Below are 22,249 nucleotides of genomic sequence, written 5' to 3' on the forward strand. Positions count from 1 at the left end.
CTGAAAAACAAAACCCACTAATTTTATGATTGCACATCACAATTAAAAACAAAGAGCCACTGAAATCAAGTCCATGATACTTACGTTACCCCAGGGTGATGGTTATATCGTTTCTTTCCAAATCTTGTTTGTTGAGCAAAGTAATCATAACGTTCAGATTTCTTCCACATATAATAGAATGCTACACATTCAGCAACTGTTCTAGTTCTCACCTAACAAAAACAAGGTAGATTTTAAAAAATAAACCAATAAACTAAACCCATTTTTTTTTAGTAATTTTTTTAACATTGGAACTTCATTTCATGGATCTTATTTTCTATCTTCCCAATTGTGAAATTCTGAACACTTTATTAGTAACCTCCAGCATATGTTTTCAAATGTACGCTATGTAATAATGAAGCTACTTTCAAAGGCCCAAGGTATTTTTAAATTGGAATGTATTGTGCTTCCAGAAATTATCTTACACCTTTACTGAAAATTCTAAAATACTAGTATCCTTTACTTTTCTTCTTTGAATTCTCACTGTGATTCTGACTACAGCAGGGGTTGTTACACTGGGATTAACTGATCTGTGAGGGGACTATGACTGAGCTTCATACAGGTCTATTAACTCCCCAAATTACACACAGGTACACTTTTCTGAGAAGGGCCATAGCTTCATGAGATTCTCAAAGGGTTCCATAATTCAAAAGAGGTGAAAAACCCTGGGAAAGGATCAGCACTCTATTACAAATGGAATTTCCTAGCTAAAGGCAGAGTTTTCCCCATCCAATATGCATCAGCTCTTAGTTCCAACAGAGTTTGTAAGACCAACAACAACAAAATTCTAGCCTCACCAACTCGGCACCACACACAGATAGGGGCTTGTCTAACTATATACAGATACAGGCAGGAGTTCAGACATAGACTAAATTCTGTGTCCTAATCCAGTGAACACTCTTCTCTTTTGCTTACTCAGTATCCAACAAAGAAGTTTCAGTATTTCTATCCTGATTAGCAAGCTTGTTATGATATAAGATCACTTATGTAGGGACAAGTTTTTTAAACCAAGAAATATAGTATACCTTTCAATAAACATTATTAACTTAAGTCTTCTCATAATAATATAGGCTTCTTGGGGACAGAGACCTGTTCTGTCTTGTTCACTGATGTATCATCATTAGTGCCTAAAACAATGTCTGGTAAGTAGGACTTAATTACTTATGCAATGAATGGATAGAGTAAATTTCATAAATGACTGCTAAATTGTTTTTTTTATTTAAAAGGTCAACGCAGATTTTCTTAAAAACTGTTTTATATATTGACTAAATTAAACATGTCACTTTATCTTTGAGAAAATCTTAGGCTTTTAATATATACAAAATGTATAAGCTATTGACCCATCTACCCAAATATTTCAGAACCTCTTCCTTCAGGATGGAGAGGAATAATAATAAATGAAGCATATTTCAATGGGACTTAACTATTCTAAACTATTATAATACATTTTTTAGATGCTTCTGGTAACCAATATTTCTTCTTTCAGCAAATTAACTGCAGTTATCACTGCTAAAGAGGAACATTTTTTGAGGCCACAAGCTTTTGAACAGCGAGGAAAGAAATGAAAGCCAAGGAAAAAGGAAGAGTTAGACTTCCTAAAAAATATGGTGACTCCATTCTCAGCAATTAGAATGGTATGATAACAACATATGCCCAAAGACGTGCAAAATTACTATCAGTCATCCCTCAAGCAAGCTATGGCATCTAAGAGCAAATTTCTGTCATACTTACAGCAATATCAGAAGATTAATGGAGTAGAACATTAACAAATTGTTGCTGGTTTTTTTCCTACTCATGGCAGTAGCAGTAACTTATAGTTTCTTACATTCATTTTAATTACTAAGTAATTTCTTTCTACTAATTTGCCTAATATTTACCTTATTCTTCTGTATAAGATGAAAATCTTTTCCAAAGAGCATGAGTGCATGTTCAAAACTGCGGCATTCTTCCTCTGTCCATGCAGTCATTCCTTCTAAAGAAATTTCAGAACAAAATTCAATGGCCTCAAAATTCTTTGACGTGAATCACTGACTTATTTTCAGTATGTTTTCCCTGTAAAAGGCCATAAACTCAGAAAAAAAAAGAATTCTGCATTTAGGAGATTTCAGTTAGGTTTACCAAAAATACTCATTCTATAAATCTTACCAAAAAAAAGCCTAGAATACCAAACCATTAAAGCTGTTTTCTTTTTCTCTGCATGGTAGGGTGAGAATTTAATGTTTTCTATAATTCATGCTCATTGTCTTTTAAACAATGGGTATATATTATTTTTCTATTTGAAAAGAGGCTATTTCCTTTATTGAAAAAAAGACTCTGGTCTTATATCAAGACCATAAGTTCTTATCTAGTATCAATCATATTAAAAAAGTATAATCAGCACATATTTATTTAAAGTTGGTATGTGGAAGGCTAAGCCCAACTGTGGAAATTTAAAGGGAATAAAAAACAGTCCATGCTCTCAAAAGACTAAATCCCCTTCAACTTCCCAGCAGGTATTTCTGGGGGCAGAGAAGGAGACTTCACAGGTCTTCAGAGGCTGTGGTCCCGACATAAGAGTTACTGCAATGCTTCTCTTCACCTCTGAGGCGCCCCACTCAACGACAATGGGAACAAGATCGCAAAGTCATTGACGGTGGTCTACCACAAAGGTGAACAACAATTTGAACTAAAGAAATCAATACTTAGTTTTTGAAAGTCTTGAGGGCTCAAAACATCTTTTTGAAAAAAGCAGCTTTTACAAGGAAACATTTCAGTAGACTTATCTCAACCTACAAATTCAAATGTACTATTTCAGCTTTCACATTTTTCCAAGTCATTTATATAATAGTTATCATTTTCACACTATGTATTACTTAATAAAGTTATGATGCATGCAATCCATTTATATAATGACAAAAAATACTGAAATAAAAGTTAACCATCTTCCCTGACACAAAACAAAACCTAAGCACTGTGAAAATGTTACTTCATGACTACTAAAAATATACTTCTTATAATAAATTCAATGGAATATATTATATATGTTTCTTTTTTTAATCCTTAATTTCCTTTTCATTTCCTGTCTGGTTTAAAAAAAGAAAAGAGAAAAAGAAAAAAAACAACTTCTTTTCAATGAAATCATAAAATCATTCTTTTTAATTACTTTGAATATATTGTCATCTCTGGGGTCTGCTTTGTTCTGTAACTATTTCTTCAAGAAAGTGGAGGTGACAGGGGGGTAACTAATTTGTATTTGGACAATCTCTGGTACGTCTAAAAATAGAGGGCAAGAAAAGGAAAAAATTATTTGCTATGAAGACGAACACAGATCTTATAAAAGTGTTACAGGATTGCTCTGTCCATTATGATACTTGGTTATCTGAATCCCCAAATGACCATCCCCTGCCATTTCCCTCTCTTGATACTAGGTGTTTCTTACCTTGAGATGCCTTTCCATTGCAGCAGTACCTTTCAATTGCTTCCTTGATATTGTGATTACACTTAAGAAGTTCATATAATGCCTAGAAGACAGGTAAAAAATGTTAAATAAAAATTGCCAAAGTTCAAACCTAAAAATCTTTCTTTTAAAATCCTGCATTTAAAAAAAACAGGCATGGCGAAAAAATCTTCACAAATACTGGCTAAAAGGCTCTCTAACTTCAGGGGATTTCAAAGTATTAAAATGCCCAAGCATTCAGTCTATGTAACTATCCTGCAGACTGACTTTGCTACTCCCAGGGTTTGTTCCACCTCTCAGAAGTCATCCACCAGTATCATTCTTAATTGTTTTTGTTTTTTTAAATTGCCAAAACTTTCTGAACTGGGGGGAACGTCCCTATTTTAGATTACTTTTTCTAATTAGGAAAAATTAGACTTATCGTTCTGTCACCTCCTTACCAACTTTTAGAGTTTTAGATTACTTGGAATAAGAGGGCTGGTACTTACTGACTAGGGCTAAGAGGGTTGCAATTATTTCCATTTACAAGGAAAAGTGTTTATTTTAATTAGAATTTCTTCCTATTGAATGTGTTTGAAATTAATGGATATTCTCAATAGCTGCAGATAATTCAACTGAAAGTAAAATAACAATCCACTTTCCTAAGTAAGTTTCAGTGAAGGTAAATATGGCTCAATATTAAAAACCTAATAGTATATTAATAGATGACATAGAAAAACAGTCATCTCAACAGATGTGAAAAGAGTATCTGACTAAAAAAAAAAAGAGCTATACAACACAAAGCATGAACCCTGATGTAAAATTATGGACTATAATAATAATATTATAATATTGTTTCATCAATTATAACAAAGGTACCACACTAATGCAGACTGTTAACAGGAAGAACAGTGAGAAGGAGAGAGGGAGGGTATATATGGGAAATACATAGTTTCTGCACGATTTTTCTATAAACCTACAACTGCTCTAATAAAAACATTTTTAAAAAACCATCAAAGAACTCAATATCCATTTCTAATGGAAAAAAGGTCCAAAACTATGGATTAGAAAACGTCAGAGAGACAATAGAAAAATTATTATATTAAGTTTTCATTAGCCTGAGACAATACAATAAATATGAAAATAACTGATATTTCTCTATATTGGCAATATACAACTGTAAATATAATAGAGATCCCATTTGCATGTTGTACATAGTATAGCAAGGAATTAGTTAATGAGATATATGTGATGTTCAAGAAAACAAAAAAATTGCGTGGTTTAAAAAAGGTCAAATAAATGGAGAGTCAGACCATATTCTTGCAGTGGAAGGTTTAATGTTTTAAAGAGGCTAGTTCTTTCAAAACTGACTTATAGACTTAATGAAATATCAACATAGAAAAAAAAATGGAAGGCAGGTAATAGTGGTACAGTGGCAGAGTTCTTGCCTGCGATGCCAGAGACCTGGGTTTGATTCTCCATGCCTGCCCATGCAAATAAATAAATAAAATTTAAAAATTTAAAAAGCATAGAATTCCTTTTTGAAAGGTGACAAAACTACACTGAAGTTCAGCTACTACAACTTCTATTTGGGAATTTGAGTTTGCGTCTACTACTGCTGGGTACTTTTTAGTCAAGATTACTTACACTGGAGTGAAAGGGGCAAAATGACGTCAGAAGGGCAAAACCAGGGACATTTAAATAATGTTAACAGGCAACACTCCCACCCCTTCTCCTACCCCACACACAATCAGAATGTTCTGCACCTTCAGGCACACAAATGTTCCTGCATCAAATATATAAAATCATAACTGATGTCACCTTTATTTGTGAATTAAGTTCAACAATAATTCACATACTTCTATCATAAAATCTGAAAGTTCAGTTATAAGGAATGTTTAAATATGCGATAATATGACTATGGAATGGAATATATAAAGCCATCAAGAACTGGGTTCTTTAGCCAGAATTCTTACTGGCTAAAGAAAATAAGCTTAAGTGATTAAAAGTATAAAAAATTGTGATCTACATTAAGATCAAAATTATGTGAATGTTAGCCAAAAGGCCAGAAAGAAAAACAAATTCATTTAGAGTGGTCAATCTGGAGGTCTCTGGATTGCAGTGTTTTAAAAAATCATTTATTTTGACGTTTTAAAAATCTATCAGAAAACCTTCTTGACCAAAAGGGGGAAAGAGTGAAATGAGACAAAATAAAGCGTCAATGCCTGAGAGATTCCAGAGTCGAGAGGTTATCCTGGAGGTTATTCTTACGTATTAAACAGGTATCACCTTGTTAGTCAAGATGTAATGGAGAGGCTGGAGGGAACTGCCTGAAAATGTGGAGCTGTGTTCCAGTAGCCATGTTTCTTGAAGGTGATTGTATAATGATATAGCTTTCACAATGTGACTGCGTGATTGTGAAAACCTTTTGTTGTCTGATGCTCCCTTTATCTACCTTATCAACAGACGAGTAAAACATATGGAATAAAGATGAACAACAGGGGGAACAAATATTAAAATAAATCTAGAGTGAAATGCTAGTGAGGGGGAGGGGTGGAGGGTATGGTATGTATGAATGTTTTTGTTTTCTTTTTATTTCTTTTTCTGAATAGATGCAAATGTTCCAAGAAATGCTCATGACAATGAATATGCAACTAAAGAAAAATAATAACAAAATAAATAAAAATCCAAAAGAAAGAAAATCAGAAAAGGGTACCCAATTCACATGTAAGAAGTATATGAATCACAATAGATAGAAAAAATCAAGAGGATACTTCTAATTAGCTGGTGTTTCAAACAGAAGTTGGAAGCATACCTGTTCATTGTCCCTTGTGTGTGTTTCTGGAGAAGTTTTATCCGTTGATTTTTCATCTCCAGTTCTTAATGAGGTCTCAACAAGGTATTCCTTAACTTTGCTCTCCAAAACCACACCAGGACGCCAAAGTAACTGGTCTTCATTTTCATATACTGATGAAGAAAATCCCATCAACACATTAAAAACCATGAAAACAGATACACACAAACTGTTCTTTCTCTTCCTTGATAGTTTATAGGCTGGTAAAAGTAACTAACTCTAAAGATACCAATGATTTAATTGTCTGACAAGTAGAGCCTTTTATTAGCAAAGATTTACAAAAATATTTTTCATGCGCCAACAGGTCCAGTGGCTAGAGTAAGTAACTATTCGGGAGATTGGATTTACTGTCCAATCAGAAGGCTTTCCATTCCTTATAACGTCTAATGGAAAACCCAATAGTGGTATCTTATACTCTTCTTTTTTTTTTTACCATATAAAAAAACAAAGCTCAGCTTTATTTTAAGCAATTTCACTGATAAGACAATAAAAAGCCCAAACTTACAAGATATTTTTTAATTACAATGTGAGCCAAAGTTTCGTATTTTTTATGGATTCCACTTTAAAAAGAGAAATTTCTGAAATCAGCAGTAGGCAGACCCTTAATTCACTTTTTTTTTTTTTTTTTGGCATGGGCAGGCTCCAGGAAATGAACCCAGGTCTCCGGTATGGCAGCCTTAATCCACTTTTAAATCCTTCCCCACGAGCATTGCAGTCACAGGGTGCATGCTTGCTTTGTGCTGTTGGTAGGTATGGATAGCTTGATCACAAGATTTGTCAAAGGCAGCAAGATCCCTGAATCATATTTCAGAATTGTTAACGGCATTGAAGTTGTATACCTCTTGCATTCGCTTTATGTGCCCCAATGGAAGAGGTGCTTTCTAGGGCATCTGTGATAAAAACTCATTCAGCTGATGAGAAGAGAGATCTTTCAAAGTCTGCTGAGCTGAATGAATTAAAATCATCTTCTTTGGCAGTAATCCACCTCTGACTTAAGGCAATACAAGCATTTGTCGGAGTCATATCATAATTGGGTTTTACAGGGGGCAGTCCAGGAGAGTAGAGCCAGGCATTCCAGTCAACCTGATTGAGAATGTCAACCTTCTCCTTAAAGTGGGAATACAGGAAATCTTTCCAGTCATCAGTGGTTATGCTCTTGTAGGAAAACTTTTCAACATAAGCCTTTAAAAATTCTAGGAAAACCTCTGGTCCTCCAAGAAGTTGTTCAAGATAAAAGAGCAAAGCAAATCCCTTCTCATAGGGAACTGAAGAATATGCTATATCAGGGTCTTATCTGTCAGGTCAACCACAAGTTTGGTGAAGGGATGTATATTTCCAAAAGTCTTTACCGAATTCTGTAGTTCTCCCCATCCTCCCAGAGCATGAAAGTGTCTGAACTTTTCACCAAATAATCGTTCACAAATGTGGCGTTCCAAGTACACAGCATGTCCTTCATTTAACCAAAAGTGATCCCAAGTTTTGTTGGTCACTAGATTTCCTGTCCAACTATGAGATGTTTCATGTGCAATAACATTGGAGAGTGACTTATCACCTGCCAGCTCTTATACTCTTCTAATGAGGGAGTAAAAATAATCTATATACATCCTTTAATAAATTCACTAGAATTTTCTCTTGAATTCCCTAAAAGGCTGTATGAAATTTCTAAAAATTAAAAATTGTTAACAGCATAAAAACCAAAATATCTGCCAATAATGAAATATTTAAAGAAGGTATATTTTTCCTTTACTGATTTCTTCCCCAAAAGTTAATTTTTATTTAAAGGAGAAAATGGATTAATCAGATCTCCTTAGGGAAGTTTTGGAAAGAAGAGAGAAGCAAACCTTCCACAACCTCCTAAAGAGGCTAGTACACTAATAAGCAAAATTTCACTAAAACAAGGTTTGTATTTTATGTAACGTACACCCTGCCGATCTAACTCAATGTCTCCACTCTACACAATATATACAGATGGCCCAACCATTTGCCCATTGCTTCAAATACAACCCATTCTTCATGTGTATAATAAACTCTAAATACAGCTAACAAAAATAATTTACTAAGAGCTTACCATGTACAAGGACTGTGGTAAATGCTTTTTCTTTTCATCACTATATAAGGCACAGATTATCACTTTCAGTTAGCAGCAAAATTAAAAATAAAAAGTATAGATGGTACAAGGTGTTACACCAATGTTCCTGCATCAAATATATACAATCTTAACTGACGTTACCTTTATTTGTGAATTAAGTTCAACAATAATTCATATACTTTTATCATAAAATCTAAAATATCATAAAATCTAAAAGTTCAGTTATAAGGAATGTTTAAATGATAGAATTTAAACTTAGAATTTAATTTTAAAAAGTTCGGTGATAGAATTCTCGCCTGCTATGTGGGAGACACGGGTTCGGTTGCTGGCCTGTGCACTTTCCAAAACCAAAAAGTCAACAAATGGTGCTGCATTAATGGGGGATAGTCACACATGGAAGAGGAAGGAAATGTGACCCCCACCATACAGCATACAAAAAAAAAAAATGGCCTGCCTGTGAAGCAGTAAGATTGACTTTTTAAATTAAGTGACTTCATTCATGTATAATCTACAAACAATATAATGTGCACACTTTAAAAGCATTGTTTGATGCATTTTGATAGATGCTTACATATGTGTAATTATTGTCACAATTAAGGTATCAGATATTTCCTTTATCTCCCCAATTTCCCTCATATCCTTTTTCTATTGAGGCCTATAGCCACCCCTCACCTCTATTCTAGGGTTTTTGTTTTTTTAACTTTTTTTTATTGTGAAATATAACATATATACAAAAAAAATGCATTTCCAAGTACATTTTAACAAGTAGTTAAAGAACAGATTTTTAAGTTTGGTGTAGGTTACAGTTCCACGATTTCGTTTTTTCTTATAGCTGCTCCAAAACACTGGAGACCAAAAGAAATATCAATATAACAATTCAACAATCATACTCATTTGTTAAATCCTATCTTCTCTGTTATACTCCTCCTTCTCTCTTTTTTCTTTTTTTGTATAAAAAAACATAAATACAAAAAAGTAATACATTTCAAAGTACAACACAACCATTAGTTGCAGAACAGATCCCACAGCCTGGTATGGGTCAAAATTCCACAATTCTAGGTCCCCACTTCCAGCTGCTCTAACAGAAATATCAATCTAATGAGCTAGCACTCACACTCATTTGTTCAACACTACCTTTCTCTATTCAACTCCACCAATATGACCGACCTTTTAAATTCGTTTCCGGAACCAGTTTAATAAGACTGACTTGAGAGAAGTCAAGTCAGTCTTATTAAAGGGTAATTAAACTGATTCTGGAATCAGTTTAATTACCCTTTGTCACAACTGAGATAGGTAAAATAGTTTGGGTTTACTCCCCAAAAAGACAGAGAAGTTAAACCTTCCCTCTTGAATTTGTAAAAGTGAGGGAATATTACTGCTACTGATTAAGGCTTGACAGGTGTTAAGCACGTATTTGGCTTCAAGGGTGTGTATGACATTTGGATGAGGTATGGACAGTCAGTTTAGGAAGCAGTTTAGGAAAACGTGTTGCTAGTGGTTGCCAAGGCAAATGACTCCAGGATAATCAGACCCTGCTCCTTTAAAGGAAAAGTCCAAATGCTGAAAATATACCAAGTCTACTCAATTCTCAAGTTCAATTAGGAAAGTATACTTGTATTTTATTTCCCACCACTTCTTCCCTCCATACTTTCAGAGCCAACCATAGTTGGCATCTACCAAAAATGTGAGGAAAAACTGATCACACAGTAAGTAGGAGGGTACGGCAGAGGCAGCAGAATCCTTATATTCTACCTCCCACTCTCTTTCAGGGGCTGGGGCATGGAAATTTCTTCTAGCATCTTTTTGTTCCCTCTCAGGATTTTTTTTTCTGAGATCACACTAACATTCCATCATCTCCAGTGATGAGACTCTTCGCTTCTACTGGAGCAGGATGAAGGCCAAGGTTTCCACATTAAGAGGTGCTCTACTATTTTAACAGGTGCTGAGCACATTGGTCAAGAAACACTGTACCAGGAGGGTCTTGATTCTAATGGTTAAGTTTTTACATTTTTCCTAAGTCAGGCCTGAATATCCTGACGCTCCAAGTTATCTCTGACTCTGAACCTACATTTATACTGCTGAGGGTGATAAACAATCATATATTTAAACAAATATATTAAAGGGTAACTTGGTCTACCAAACGGTATCAAAACCAAAAGCCTTCCTTACCTTTCTCATTACCGTCGTATTCTCCAAGGTAAGGGGGAATCTCTGCCTGGTATTGTAAACCGACCATTATTTCCTATAGAAAAATTCAGAAGTAAAATCACTTTCTTACAAAAAAAAAAGCTTGGAAAAAAGAGCCCCAATTCCTTAATCAGTTACCACAAATTAAAAGAAACTTTATCTTGCAACAACAAACCTACCTTAAACTATTTCAGAAATATTAAGTTACTTTAGTACAAATGGTCTACTAGGTTATGATGGTAACTCAACCTACCTTCCTCAAATCTTCAGGTGAGTTACCACTGTCTGTTTCAGTATCTTCAATCTCTGATTCTTTATCCCCATCACATGTAGTATTTGCTTAAAAGAAAAAGATTAAAATTTAAAAATGGCTTTTACTGTCTATTTTTTTTGGCAGGATCTGGAAAAGTGCTTTATAAAGTATATGGTACTTTATAAAAATTTGTTGAGAAATGGAATCAGTACAAACACTAAACCTCTTGGCACTATTCTCACATTTCAATATTAATCAAAACAAGATATGAAAATACTAAGAAAGTGTATAATATCTTTTTAATTAGGATGGGGTACATTAAACAGCTTGGGGAAGTTAAGAGGAAAACCACTACAATCACTTTACAAAGAATGTAAAGCATGGGAATGCTGATTACACAAATCCAAAATGAGATGCACAGAGCTATACATTAAGTTCATCATTTAGTCTTATATTGCCTAAATAGTTTCAATTTAAAGACCTTTTTATTATTAGTGAAACACAATAAAAGGTAACACCAACAACTAAAAGGAAAACAAAAAAGTTAAATGAATCACTAAAAATAAAAATACTTTTTGAGCACTGATAATTTTCAAAACCTGGAGAGCAGGGTCTCCCAACAAAAGAAAAAATTCCTATAAAATTTCATGGTTGAACTAAGGCTGGTTACCCATAGTAACAAATGAGGCTAAGCAAAGAAAATAAAGAGAAAGCCTTGCAAAACTAAGTGAACATTTTAACTTTTAAACAGTATATTAGTTACCCATATTCTGATAAAAAGATATCTTATTCAAATTGTAATAGTATTTTAATTAAGTAAAACACTTCGAATACTCCAACATAAACTAGTGAACTCAATAAAATGTGCTCAAGCTGTATTATCAAGGATACTGTTAACCAGTAGTGATTGGGTTTCTTACATCGTAAAGGTCTAGGGAAGAAATCAGAAGTTTCGTGGGAAGTCACAGATGGCGTGAGATCATCCGCAGAAGACTGAGTTTCCTCATCATCACCTGACAACAGGTCTTTTGCTATTTCCTCCTGGAAGAAGAGGAAGGCAGTGCTAGAGTTGGAAACGATTACATCTTATCAATTAAGAAAGTATATCTTTATAACACATCACATAATTAAAAACTAGTTGAAGCACTCCTGCTTTTGAGAGAAGTAAATTTACAATTCTCTTATAATTTACTTCATGCACACATTTAATTAAATATTTAATTACATTTAATATTTAATAACTACACTATTATACACTAATCCTTATAACAAAAACAATCAGCCTAATTTATGGATGTGCAAAGAGCTTATCCAAAGTTGCAAGTTAATTTTTAGTGGATTTATAACAAAAACATCTGAGTTCTAAATGGTTAACAATTACACTCACTTTCTGCTATAAATAAAACAACAAATGCTTCCAAGCTCCACTCTTTTGACAATTTTAAAAGTCTGACTAACGAATAGCACTACTAATATAATTATGAAAAGAAAGAAACAGGTTTGAATTGTACTTTTTTTGTATGCTGTATGGTGGGGGTCACATTTCATTCTTTTTCCATGTGAGCATCCTGCTACTGCAGCACAATTTGTTGAATTTTTGTTGTTTGCTTTTTCCTTTGTAGGTCTAAATTAATTTTTATGTAACTGTTTAGTCATCCTTGTGCCTGGTACATAGTAGGCACATAAATATTTGCTGTATGAATATGGTCAAAGTATAATAATATCACATTTGCCTGTCAAATTTTTGTCACAGGTATGGGAACAACATAACTTAAGGGAGAGGTTCCAAAAATGTGGATTATTCTTTGTGATGTGCAAGGCAAGGAAAACTTTCAAGAAGGGCAGGCTCAACCTGTCCCAAGGATATATCAGCAGAGACTGAGGCTGTCTGAATTGCCCTTAGCAGGCCCCACATCTCCTCCCATAGATCCCATGTTAGAGATGGCTGTGCCGTCACTGTCACTCCCAAAGCTCAAGAAAATAGAACTTCTCTCCAACCACTTCACATCTAATCAGCTTAGTTCAAAGGCTTCTGGGGAATTTATTAATCAATGCATGCAAGTGTTTACAGGATCTAAAGAAGTTAAAGCAAAATCTAAGTTTAGATACAATGTGTCTAAATGAGAAAGAAAATTTGACAATTTATGAGAATATTCAAGGCTTTGAAAGTATTATTAAGCTACTAGTACTTTTAAAGTGGTATGTTCAAAGCCAAACAATGTTTAAATCAGTCATCAAAAATGAGAAGAGCAACAGGTCAACAGGAAGTTTACACTTCAGAATTATAAAATGCTGTAAATTAAGAGAATTATAATGAAAAAGTCATTATGATAATGGATTCAAATTTTTCTTTTAAATGCTTGTACTTACTTTGTCTAGTGTCATATCTGGTAGTTCATCTGCAAGTTCACTTGGGGAGCTATTTGCACTGGAATTAGCAACCGCGGGAACTGCAGGTTCATAGCCATAGAATGCCAATAAATCTTCCAGAGGCATATTTCCTTCCTATTCACCCAGGACACAAATATTAACTCAGTAAGATGGCACTATGCTGAACTGCAGGAAAACTGTGATGACCTTCATGTTCATAAAGCACATTATCAAAATAGCAGCTCCATCAAAACCAAGTTTTAATTGTTTCTTTTAATACTATTGCTAGAAAATAGGACCAAACACCCACAGCTATCATTACCAAATTAACAAAAACCTAACAATTAACACCTTAGTTTTTTATTTTCCACTTTACTTTTTAAAAAATTCATATTTTCAGGCAGACTTCAAAAAAATTTTTTTCACACTAGTATAAAGATTTGCCCTGAAAACATTTCCAATTAACCAATCAGTCACTTTGGGTAATTTTCAACTTATTTCCTTGCAGTTAGAAGTTAATCACTAGAGAAAACCTTGTGTCTGATGCTCCTTTTATCTACAGTACGGACAGATGAGTAAAAAAATAAGGATTAAAAATAAATAAATAGGGTGCACAGGTAGTTTAGTGGTTAGAATGCCCGCCTTCCATGTGGGAGACCCAGGTTTGATTCCCAGACCATGCACCCAAAATAAATGAATGAATGAATGAACAAAAGGGAGAACAAATGTCAAAATAAATTGAGTAGATTAAAATGTTAGTGAAATAGCTGGACAAAGGTTAAAGTATATTGGGTAGATGGAAATACTAGTGGTCAATGAGAGGGAGGGGTAAAGGGTATGGTATGTATGAATTTTTTCTTTTTCCTTTTTATTTCTTTTTCTGGAGTGAAGCAAATACTACTATGTGATTATACTGCGAACCACTGTACACCATGTATGGAACGTTTGTGTGTTAAGAATGTTCATGTTTGTATGTTGTTTTTGTCAATTAAAAAAAAAAAGTTAACCACTAGACAGTTTTCAAATTAATTAGAAGACACCTCATCAGACACCTCTGCTGAATATTTCCTAAATCGGCAATATTGCTATATTACCAATTAAAACACAATAAAAAGGGTGCAACAGTGACTCAGTGTCAGAATTCTCGCCTGCCATGCCAGGGACCTGGGTTCAATTCCTAGAGTCTGCCCATGAAAAACAAAAAAACAAAAAACCCACAATAAACCCCTGATATGCATACTAAATATGGGACACTTTATGCCATCTCCCACTCCCATAATAATCTAATGAAGTTCATATTATTACCACTATCTCACAAGTGAGAAAACTGAGGCTTAGCTCTGTGTTCAAATCCCAGGACTTCCAGTTCTTAGTGGCTATACTACCTTGGTTAAGTTATATACCCCTGGCTCCAGTGCTGCCTGTGTTGTATCTATGCCATGCCACACTGTGACACCCAGTCCCCTCCTTTTTAGCTATAAAAAGAAACCTAAAATGAACACCTGAAGTTGAAAGTATTATACTCCTTCTTCAAATATTTTAATTCAATTACTAAAGTATACAGAACTATTAATAATTATCATTCAAATAACTTAAAAGCAATATACCCAAGAACCAGTTAATTGTTAAATATTTAAAGATGTTTGTGTCCATTAAGAGATTTCTTTTTAAAGCTTGCTTAATGGCTTAGTTTTCTCTTTAAGCCAAAATATCTGTCATGAAGCAATCAGTTCAAAAATGCTAAAGCCAGAATTTATAAAATATACTCATAAAGTGAGCTGAGGAGACTGTGATGATTTTTAGAGAGTCTCTGGCAATGAATTCGTAGGTACAAAAAAAAGGGGAGACCCATACCCCAGAAATAATGGTAGGGGTGGGGAGAGAACACACAGAGAGGGTGAAGACTGAGCTAAGTCTTGAAACATGAAGAGGCGACTGCCAGATGAGAGCTATGTAGCAGGGAATTATGTTCAACCACCCAGTAACACTGACTGAGCATTAACTATGTGTCAAGAAGCAACTGTGCCAGGTGTTGGAATGAAGGACCGGTCTTGCCTTTCCACAACTTAGTCTGTCAGGGATGAATGATTTAAACAAATATAGAACTGCCAATTAAGGTAAGCATCAAGGAAATAAACAGGGTCCTAAAACATAGGAGGGCCTACTTTTAGTGGAGTAGCAGGGAAAGATAGTAAGTGACCTTCAGCTAAGGCCTGAAGTTTGAGAAGTAGCCAAGTTCTGTGAAAAGTATTCCAGGCAGAGGAAAGATAATACAGGAGGCATGAGAAGGTGGCTTCTCACTAAGCCAAGTGGCCAGAGCATGGTAAGTTGAGAGAAGAAGAAAGGCTTGAGAGGAGAATGGAAATCATGAAGAGTATCATAGTCAGGAACTTTATTCACAGGACAATTGGAAGCCACTGGAGAATTATAAAAAGGGAAACTATTTCTTCTTAAATACTGGGCAACTACATGAAGAAAGGCTTAAGGGTGGAAAAACAAAAAAGAAACAGAGACCACTTAGGAATCGCATGCTAGGATTAGGGAAGCGGCATTAACATGGAAAGAGGTGAACATCTGTGATATACTGAGGGGATTCAAAAGGACTTATGGGCCACCCCAGTCAACATGATGGAGTGAGATGCTTTGGAGCTCTGTTCCCCCAGAGAAGTTTTGACCAAAAAGCAAGAACTGTCAGAAATATTTTTTTCAAAGTCCCAGAAAAGTTAAGGGACTGCAGTAACACAGTGAGTGTCAAATCAAGAAAAAGGCCATTTAAAAGCAGTAGAATCCCCTAGCAGCCTGGCTGGCCCATCCTCCATCCCCTCACTGGCTCTGGACAGAGCCAAGAGCACTCCCAGTGTGGAACTGGGTCTTGGTTCCAGAGGAAGCAGAGTGGCCCTAATGACCATACCAATGGCATGTATGTCTGGTCCAATCTGTCTGATGGCATCCTGAGGGACTTGCTGTACCAGGTCTTCCCTGTGTATAGATACACAGCCTGAGTTCTCCCACAGGCTGTATGGGGGCAAGGTATTGCTGGCTGTAGGACATACATGGCCATGCCCAGGACCATGAGGAAATGGTTTCCTAGGGAAGAGGGAACAGTCATATTCATGTATCCATAGGGACAAATATATGGATAACTTCTTAAGGAGATCAATCTGCAAAGACTGAGAAGATATATTTTAGTTGTTGTTATTAATATTCCTAGCCTTAAAGGAAAACTCTGTCATAACACTAGCTGATTACAAGCTTAAGAAACAAATGCCTCAGTCTCAATTCCAGCAATAACAAATATGAAAATGTTCAGGTTTTAGAATACAAGGTAAAGGATGATATGGTCCTTACTTTAAAACTTTAATTTCTATGTGAGACCAAAGGGAGAGAGACTTATTTAGTGCAAAATTTCTATTTTGGGTAGTACATTATCTAATTTAATTTGTATGATCAGTTTATTTGAATCTCATTAAGTACATGGAATTCTAAAGAGGGCATGAGATCTTGTTATTTGCAAAGTCCCCTTGGAGCACTGGGGAGAAAGGAAGAAATACTCACCTTCCCCATCTGGGGAACTCCTGATATTCTCACAAGCAGTGGGGACAACCAATTTACTAGGGTGAGTCTTTGATCCTAGGGTTTGTCCATATGACACTTATTCCTGCAAAGGAGAAGCTAAGCTAAGAATCACCCCCAGAGAACCTCTTTTGTTGCTCAGATGTGGCCTCTCTCTCTCTATGCCAACTTGGAAGGTGAACTTACTGCCCTCCCCCCCTATGTGGGACATGATTCCCAGGGGTGTAAATCTCCCTGGCAATGTAGGACAGGGCTCCCAGGATGGGTCAGGACATGGACCTGGCATCGTAAGATTGAGAAAGGCTTCCTGACCAAAAGGGGAAAGAGAGAAATGAGACAAAATGAAGTTTCAGTGGCTAAGAGATTTCAAACAGAGTCGAGAGGTTATTCTGCAGGTCATTCTTATGCATTATATAGATATCCCTTTTTGGTTTATGATGTAATAGAGTAGCTAAAGTGAAGTACCTGAAACTGCTGAACTCTGTCTCAGTAGTCCTAATTCTTGAAGATGATTGTATAACTATATACCTTTTACAATGTGACTGCATGATTGTGAAAACCTTGTGTCTGGTGCTCCTTTTATCCAGAGTATGAATAGATGAGGGAAAAAATAAAAATAAATAAATAACAGGGGGGATAAAGGGTAAAAAAAAAGAAAGGCCCAAGTGTCAACCCAATATTGCAATATATGCATGGGACTAAGAAGCATTGGCCCAGGCAAAGGAGAAGACTAAAGAATAAGAAACCATCAACGAAGAGGATTAGACATGGGACATCCAGACAAAGACTTTACAAAAATGGTCTCAAATATATTCAAAGAACTAAAGAAAAAATTGGACAAAGAACTAAAGGAAATCAGGAAAATGATAGATGAACTTAGACTATCAACAGAGAAATGTAAATTATGAAAAGGAACCAAATAAAGCTGAAGACCACATGGTAACAGAAATCAAGTTTCCTAGAGGGTTTCAACAGCAGACTGGAGCTGGCATAAGACAGAATCAGGGAACCTGAAGATAAGACGAGTGAAATCAACCAGTTTGAGGAGCAGAAAAAAAAGAGTGAAGACAATGAGGAGAACCCGAGGAAGCTACGGAACACCATGGAGAATACCAACACTCGCACTGCGGGAGTCTCAGAGAGAGAGAAAGGGGCACAGAGGGTACGCTAAGAAATAATGGTTGAAAGCTTTCCAAACTTAACGAAAAACATGAATATACACATCTAAGACACCCAATGAACTCCAAATCAGATAATCCCAAACAGACCCACATCACACTATGTTAAAGCCAGATTGTCAAATGCCAAAGATAAAGAGAGAATTCTGAAAGCCACAAGAACGTGTCAAATACAGGGTACTCAATAAGAAAATTGCTACAGGGCTTTTGTTTGGGGAGAGGGAAAGTTGTAAAATGAATGATAGTAAGTAATCACTGTAGAAGTGACTACTCTCACTAAATGGTATGCTTGGGAGGGGCTGGGATGGGAAGATAGATGTTGTATGTGTGTTTCCAAAATTAAAAAAGGAAACAAAGAAAAATTAAAGAGATAATAACAATTAAATGCAATACATAATATTGGATTGTATCTAAGAATGGAAGAAAAAAAACTCAGAGGGATGTTACTGGGACATAAGAAAAAAATTGGAATATAGAACATAAGCTTTATATCATGTTAAATTTCTGGAACTTAATAACTGCACTTAAGGTGATTACATAAGTGAATATCCTTGGTTTATAGGAAATGTTCATGGAAGCATTACGTGTGCAAGGAGTATGTGTACAACCTGCTCTCAAATGTTCAGAAGATACCTAGCAGCAAGCAAGAGAAAGAAAGGAGGAGGGAAAGGGAGAAGAGATGTCAAAGGTGGTAAAATGCTAAAACTGGCGGATCTGAGTTATCTGGGGCAGGGCAGGGTTATGCTGGAGTTCTCTGGAGTCTGTATTATTTTTACAGCCATCCTGTGCATCTGAAATTATTTCAAAATTAAAAGTGAAGGAAAAAAAAAGGACTTATTGGTTACTAGATGGGGGGGTGAAAGCGAATGGGGAGGATTAGTTATTGGATTTCTATTTGAGTAACTGCCTAGAGGTGGTAACTTTTTCTAACGTTTCATTTGGAATCATTTAAAACTTCTAAGACAGTTGTAAAATAATACAAAACCCATATAGAGAATTCCAACATATCCCTCATCCAGATACCCTGGTCTATCAGCCTTTAACATGTTGCCATATTTGCCCTATCGTTCAAAGGTGATAAAATTTACGGAGCTAGAAAAGATTAAAACAGGATTTTAAAAGAGAAAATGAAGAGTTCTGCAAGGGACACCAGTTAAGTTTGAGAGTACTATGAAACATCCAAGTAGAAAAGTCAAATCGGCCAGGAGCCTGAAGCTCAGAGGATTAAACTGGGATAAAGATACATATCTGGCATTCATTAGCATCTAGATGATATTTAAAAGCCCCAAGAGCTAATGAGCTCACCCAGGGAGAGGGCAGAGAGAAAAGAGGTGATCTATGCTTTATTAGAAGAGTTTTCTATTTCTATTACCTTATAGACAATGGAGTATGTCTGAAAATTTTTAACTTGACTTGCATTTTGGAAATAGCATTCTAGGGAAATTAGAAGAATGACTAAGGAAGAAAATTATCTGAGAAATTTATTGTAAAAGAATCTTCTATTTATTGACTTACTTGACAGTGTAAATGAAAGAGACATTATTAGTCTAAATGGACTGCAAGATTTCTGTCTCGAGAGGATAGAGACAGAAGCACAAGAGAAACCTGAGGGTGGAGGGCAGGATGGGAGATGAAGAGTTTAAGGTGAAAGTTGAAGCAATGGGCTTGGATGAGATCACCCTGAAAAAAAGCAGACAGAGTAAGAAGACAAAAGCTAGAGACACCTGGGAAATACTTCAATTAAAACGTGAACAAAGTAAAAGAAGCCCATAAATAAGTCAGAGCAACATCGGAGAGTAGAAGTAGAACTGGGAAAAAGCCGATTTACTTAAGTTAAGGAAAAAAGCAGGGATAGACACTTGGATCACATACCACAAAGAGATCAAGTGAGTTAAAGTCAGATAAAAATTCTTTGTGCTCAGCAACCAAGAATTACTGGTGACCTTACAGACTGGTGGCAGCAGCAGCACTGAAACCTAAATGGGAGGGGAGAAAGTATGCATACAGTTCTGAAATGTGAAGGAAACAAGCATGTAGAATTCTATGCTGAAATTTAAAAATAAGGGTTTTTTTTTTCTTCCTTGCCCTACCACCCAAGATGCTGAAAGGAAAGAAGGCAAAGGGGAAGAAGGTGGTCGTGGCACCTGCTGTCATGAAGAAGCAGGAGGTCAAGGCAGTGGTAAATCCCCTATCTGAGAAAAGGTCCAAGAATTTTGGCACTGGACAGGATAGCTAGCTCACTTTGTCAAATGGCCATGCTACATCTGGCAGCAGCAGCAAAGGGCCATATTCTACAAGACTGAAAGTGCCCCCCGCCATCAACCAGTTCACCCAGGCCTTGGACCAACAAACAGCTATTCAAATGGCTTAAGCTGGCCCACAAGTACAAACCAGAGACAAAGCAAAAGAAGCAGAGGCTGTTGGCCTGGGCTGAGAAGAAAGCTTCCGGGAAAGGGGATGATGTCCTCACTAAGACGTGGCCCATGCTTTAAATGTGGGTCAATATTGTCACCATGTTAGTGGAATACAAGAAGGTCCAGCTGGTGGTGACTGCACATGTCGTGAACCCCATCAACCTGACTGTCTTCCTGACAGCCTTGTGTCGCAAAATGGGGGCTGCCTATAGCATCATCAAGAGGAAGGCCAGGCTGGGATGCCTCATCCACCAGAAGACCCGTACCATATCGCCTTCACACACGTCAACTTGGAAGACAAAGGAGTATTAGCTAAGCTGGTGGAAGCTATTAGGACCAATTACAAGTATAGATATGATGAGTTCTGCTTTCACCAGGGAAGCCATGTCTTGGATCCAAAATCTGTGGCTTGCATTGCCTTGCTGGAGAAGGCAAAAACTAAAGAACTTGCTGTTAAACTGGGTTAAATGTGCACAGCTGACTTTCCTGTACATAAAAATAAAAGTTCTCTTTCAAAAAAATAAAATAAAGGGAAAAAGAAATAGAAGAACACTGCTGGAAACTGTCTTAGTGAGGTGTTAGATCAATTTCAGTGACTAATATAATACCTGCCTGATACCTTAAAACATAGACTGCAAAACTGAGGGCAGGACACATGGAATTTAGGAGTCAGCCTGATATGTAGCAGATATTTCTAAGACAGAGGGAAAGAAGGAAGAATGAGTATAAATGATAAGTTTGTGTGTGAGAAACAGGGGATTCCAGGTAGACACATGTGAAAACCCCTACTTTCTCTATTAAGACAGATGCATGATCACCTGTTGAGGGAAAAGATGACCATCTTAGTGGAAACCTTGTAAGTTCAAGGATGACACTGTACAATTCCCTAGAGAATGCTGGTGCTAAAACACAGAAATTGTCTAAATTAAAATTTCTTAGGCAAAAGTGGAAAAACTGAATATAGCTTATGAAGCACTTAACAAATATTAGAGCACAAGAATAAAACACTCAGTCCTTTGAACCATAAAAACAATTTTTTAAAAACTGAATTGGTAAATCTCAAGGTCTCTGAGTTATCTGTGGTAGCTAGCTTGCACCTTATCCCAGTTACAAGGAGTCTCCTTTTTTTTCTCAGGTATTTCATTGAATCTATTTAAGTTTTAAGGGACACACTGGGCTTCAGTCACATTTATAAACTGACTGTTTTGATAAACTGAAGGGTTTATATAAGGAACAGCACAAGATTTGGAGATAGAGGACCCACTACCTACTAGTCATTACTCTTGGGCAAATCACCAACCCCCTTTCACTTCCTCACCTGCAAAGAGAAACATACCGTATTTTCTTGATACTATGATTTCATATACTGGAAACTAGGATGCATCCCAATACCAAAGTACAAATTTCACATAGTAGTATCAACTTCCACCCCAAGGCATGCTATTTCTAAATCAATGGTATACCTTATAATCAAGCTCACACCTGAGACAAGGAAATAATACCAATACCTGTCTGAAATACCTGATGGGGTTGCTGGAAATTACCTTAGTGAGATAAAGATCTATTTCAGTGACTAATATAATACTTGCCTGATACCTTAAAATGTAGGTTACAAAACAACCAACACATAATCTTTCCTTTTTAAAATGTTGGGCAGGGGGCCGGGAACCTATACAAAATTCTAAGTGGCAAAAAAGGTAATTTTTACTTTCTCATTTATCCATGCCTTTCTGAATTTTTGGAATTTTCCCACAATGAACATCAAGAGAAAAAAATTAGTATTAATAAAAGTAGAAATGCAAAGAACCCTTTAAAAAAAGTTCCAGCTTTAAATCTAAGACAATTAATTATATTAAAACCTCTCAAGAAACAGTAAC

General features: G+C 35.9%; 2 protein-coding genes and 2 pseudogenes across 8 annotated transcripts in view; 2 read left to right on the plus strand and 2 right to left on the minus strand.

The window, feature by feature from the left end:
- SETD9 (SET domain containing 9) overlaps nt 1-3,043 on the plus strand; it is a 19,347-nt gene extending 16,304 nt beyond the window's left edge. The window contains exons 6-7 of one of the 4 annotated variants that reach the window (XR_013157979.1): nt 1,526-1,673; nt 2,529-3,043. Coding sequence is in view for 2 of the 4 variants with exons in the window: in XM_077117195.1 (XP_076973310.1) it covers nt 1,526-1,604 (79 nt within the window). In the remaining 2 variants the exon portion in view is untranslated. Of the gene's footprint in view, nt 1-1,109; nt 1,182-1,525 lie in introns of all 4 variants that reach the window. The other 3 variants (XR_013157980.1, XM_077117196.1, XM_077117195.1) reach the window with 3 other exon arrangements.
- MIER3 (MIER family member 3) overlaps nt 1-22,249 on the minus strand; it is a 34,428-nt gene that overhangs the window by 4,136 nt on the left and 8,043 nt on the right. For all 4 annotated transcript variants that reach the window (XM_077117191.1, XM_077117189.1, XM_077117192.1 and 1 more), the window contains 8 exons: nt 13,208-13,342; nt 11,758-11,878; nt 10,838-10,923; nt 10,567-10,639; nt 6,270-6,421; nt 3,458-3,539; nt 1,917-2,011; nt 85-212 (listed from right to left, as the gene is read on the minus strand). In XM_077117191.1, coding sequence (XP_076973306.1) covers nt 85-212; nt 1,917-2,011; nt 3,458-3,539; nt 6,270-6,421; nt 10,567-10,639; nt 10,838-10,923; nt 11,758-11,878; nt 13,208-13,342 — 872 coding nt within the window. The remainder of the gene's footprint in view (nt 1-84; nt 213-1,916; nt 2,012-3,457; nt 3,540-6,269; nt 6,422-10,566; nt 10,640-10,837; nt 10,924-11,757; nt 11,879-13,207; nt 13,343-22,249) is intronic.
- On the minus strand, nt 6,474-10,061 carry LOC143646377 (leukotriene A-4 hydrolase-like; annotated as a pseudogene).
- Nucleotides 20,057-20,839, plus strand: LOC143647329 (large ribosomal subunit protein eL8 pseudogene; annotated as a pseudogene).

This window comes from Tamandua tetradactyla, chromosome 9 (genome assembly GCF_023851605.1).
Source record: "Tamandua tetradactyla isolate mTamTet1 chromosome 9, mTamTet1.pri, whole genome shotgun sequence".
In the NCBI taxonomy this organism is placed as follows: Eukaryota; Metazoa; Chordata; class Mammalia; order Pilosa; family Myrmecophagidae; genus Tamandua; species Tamandua tetradactyla.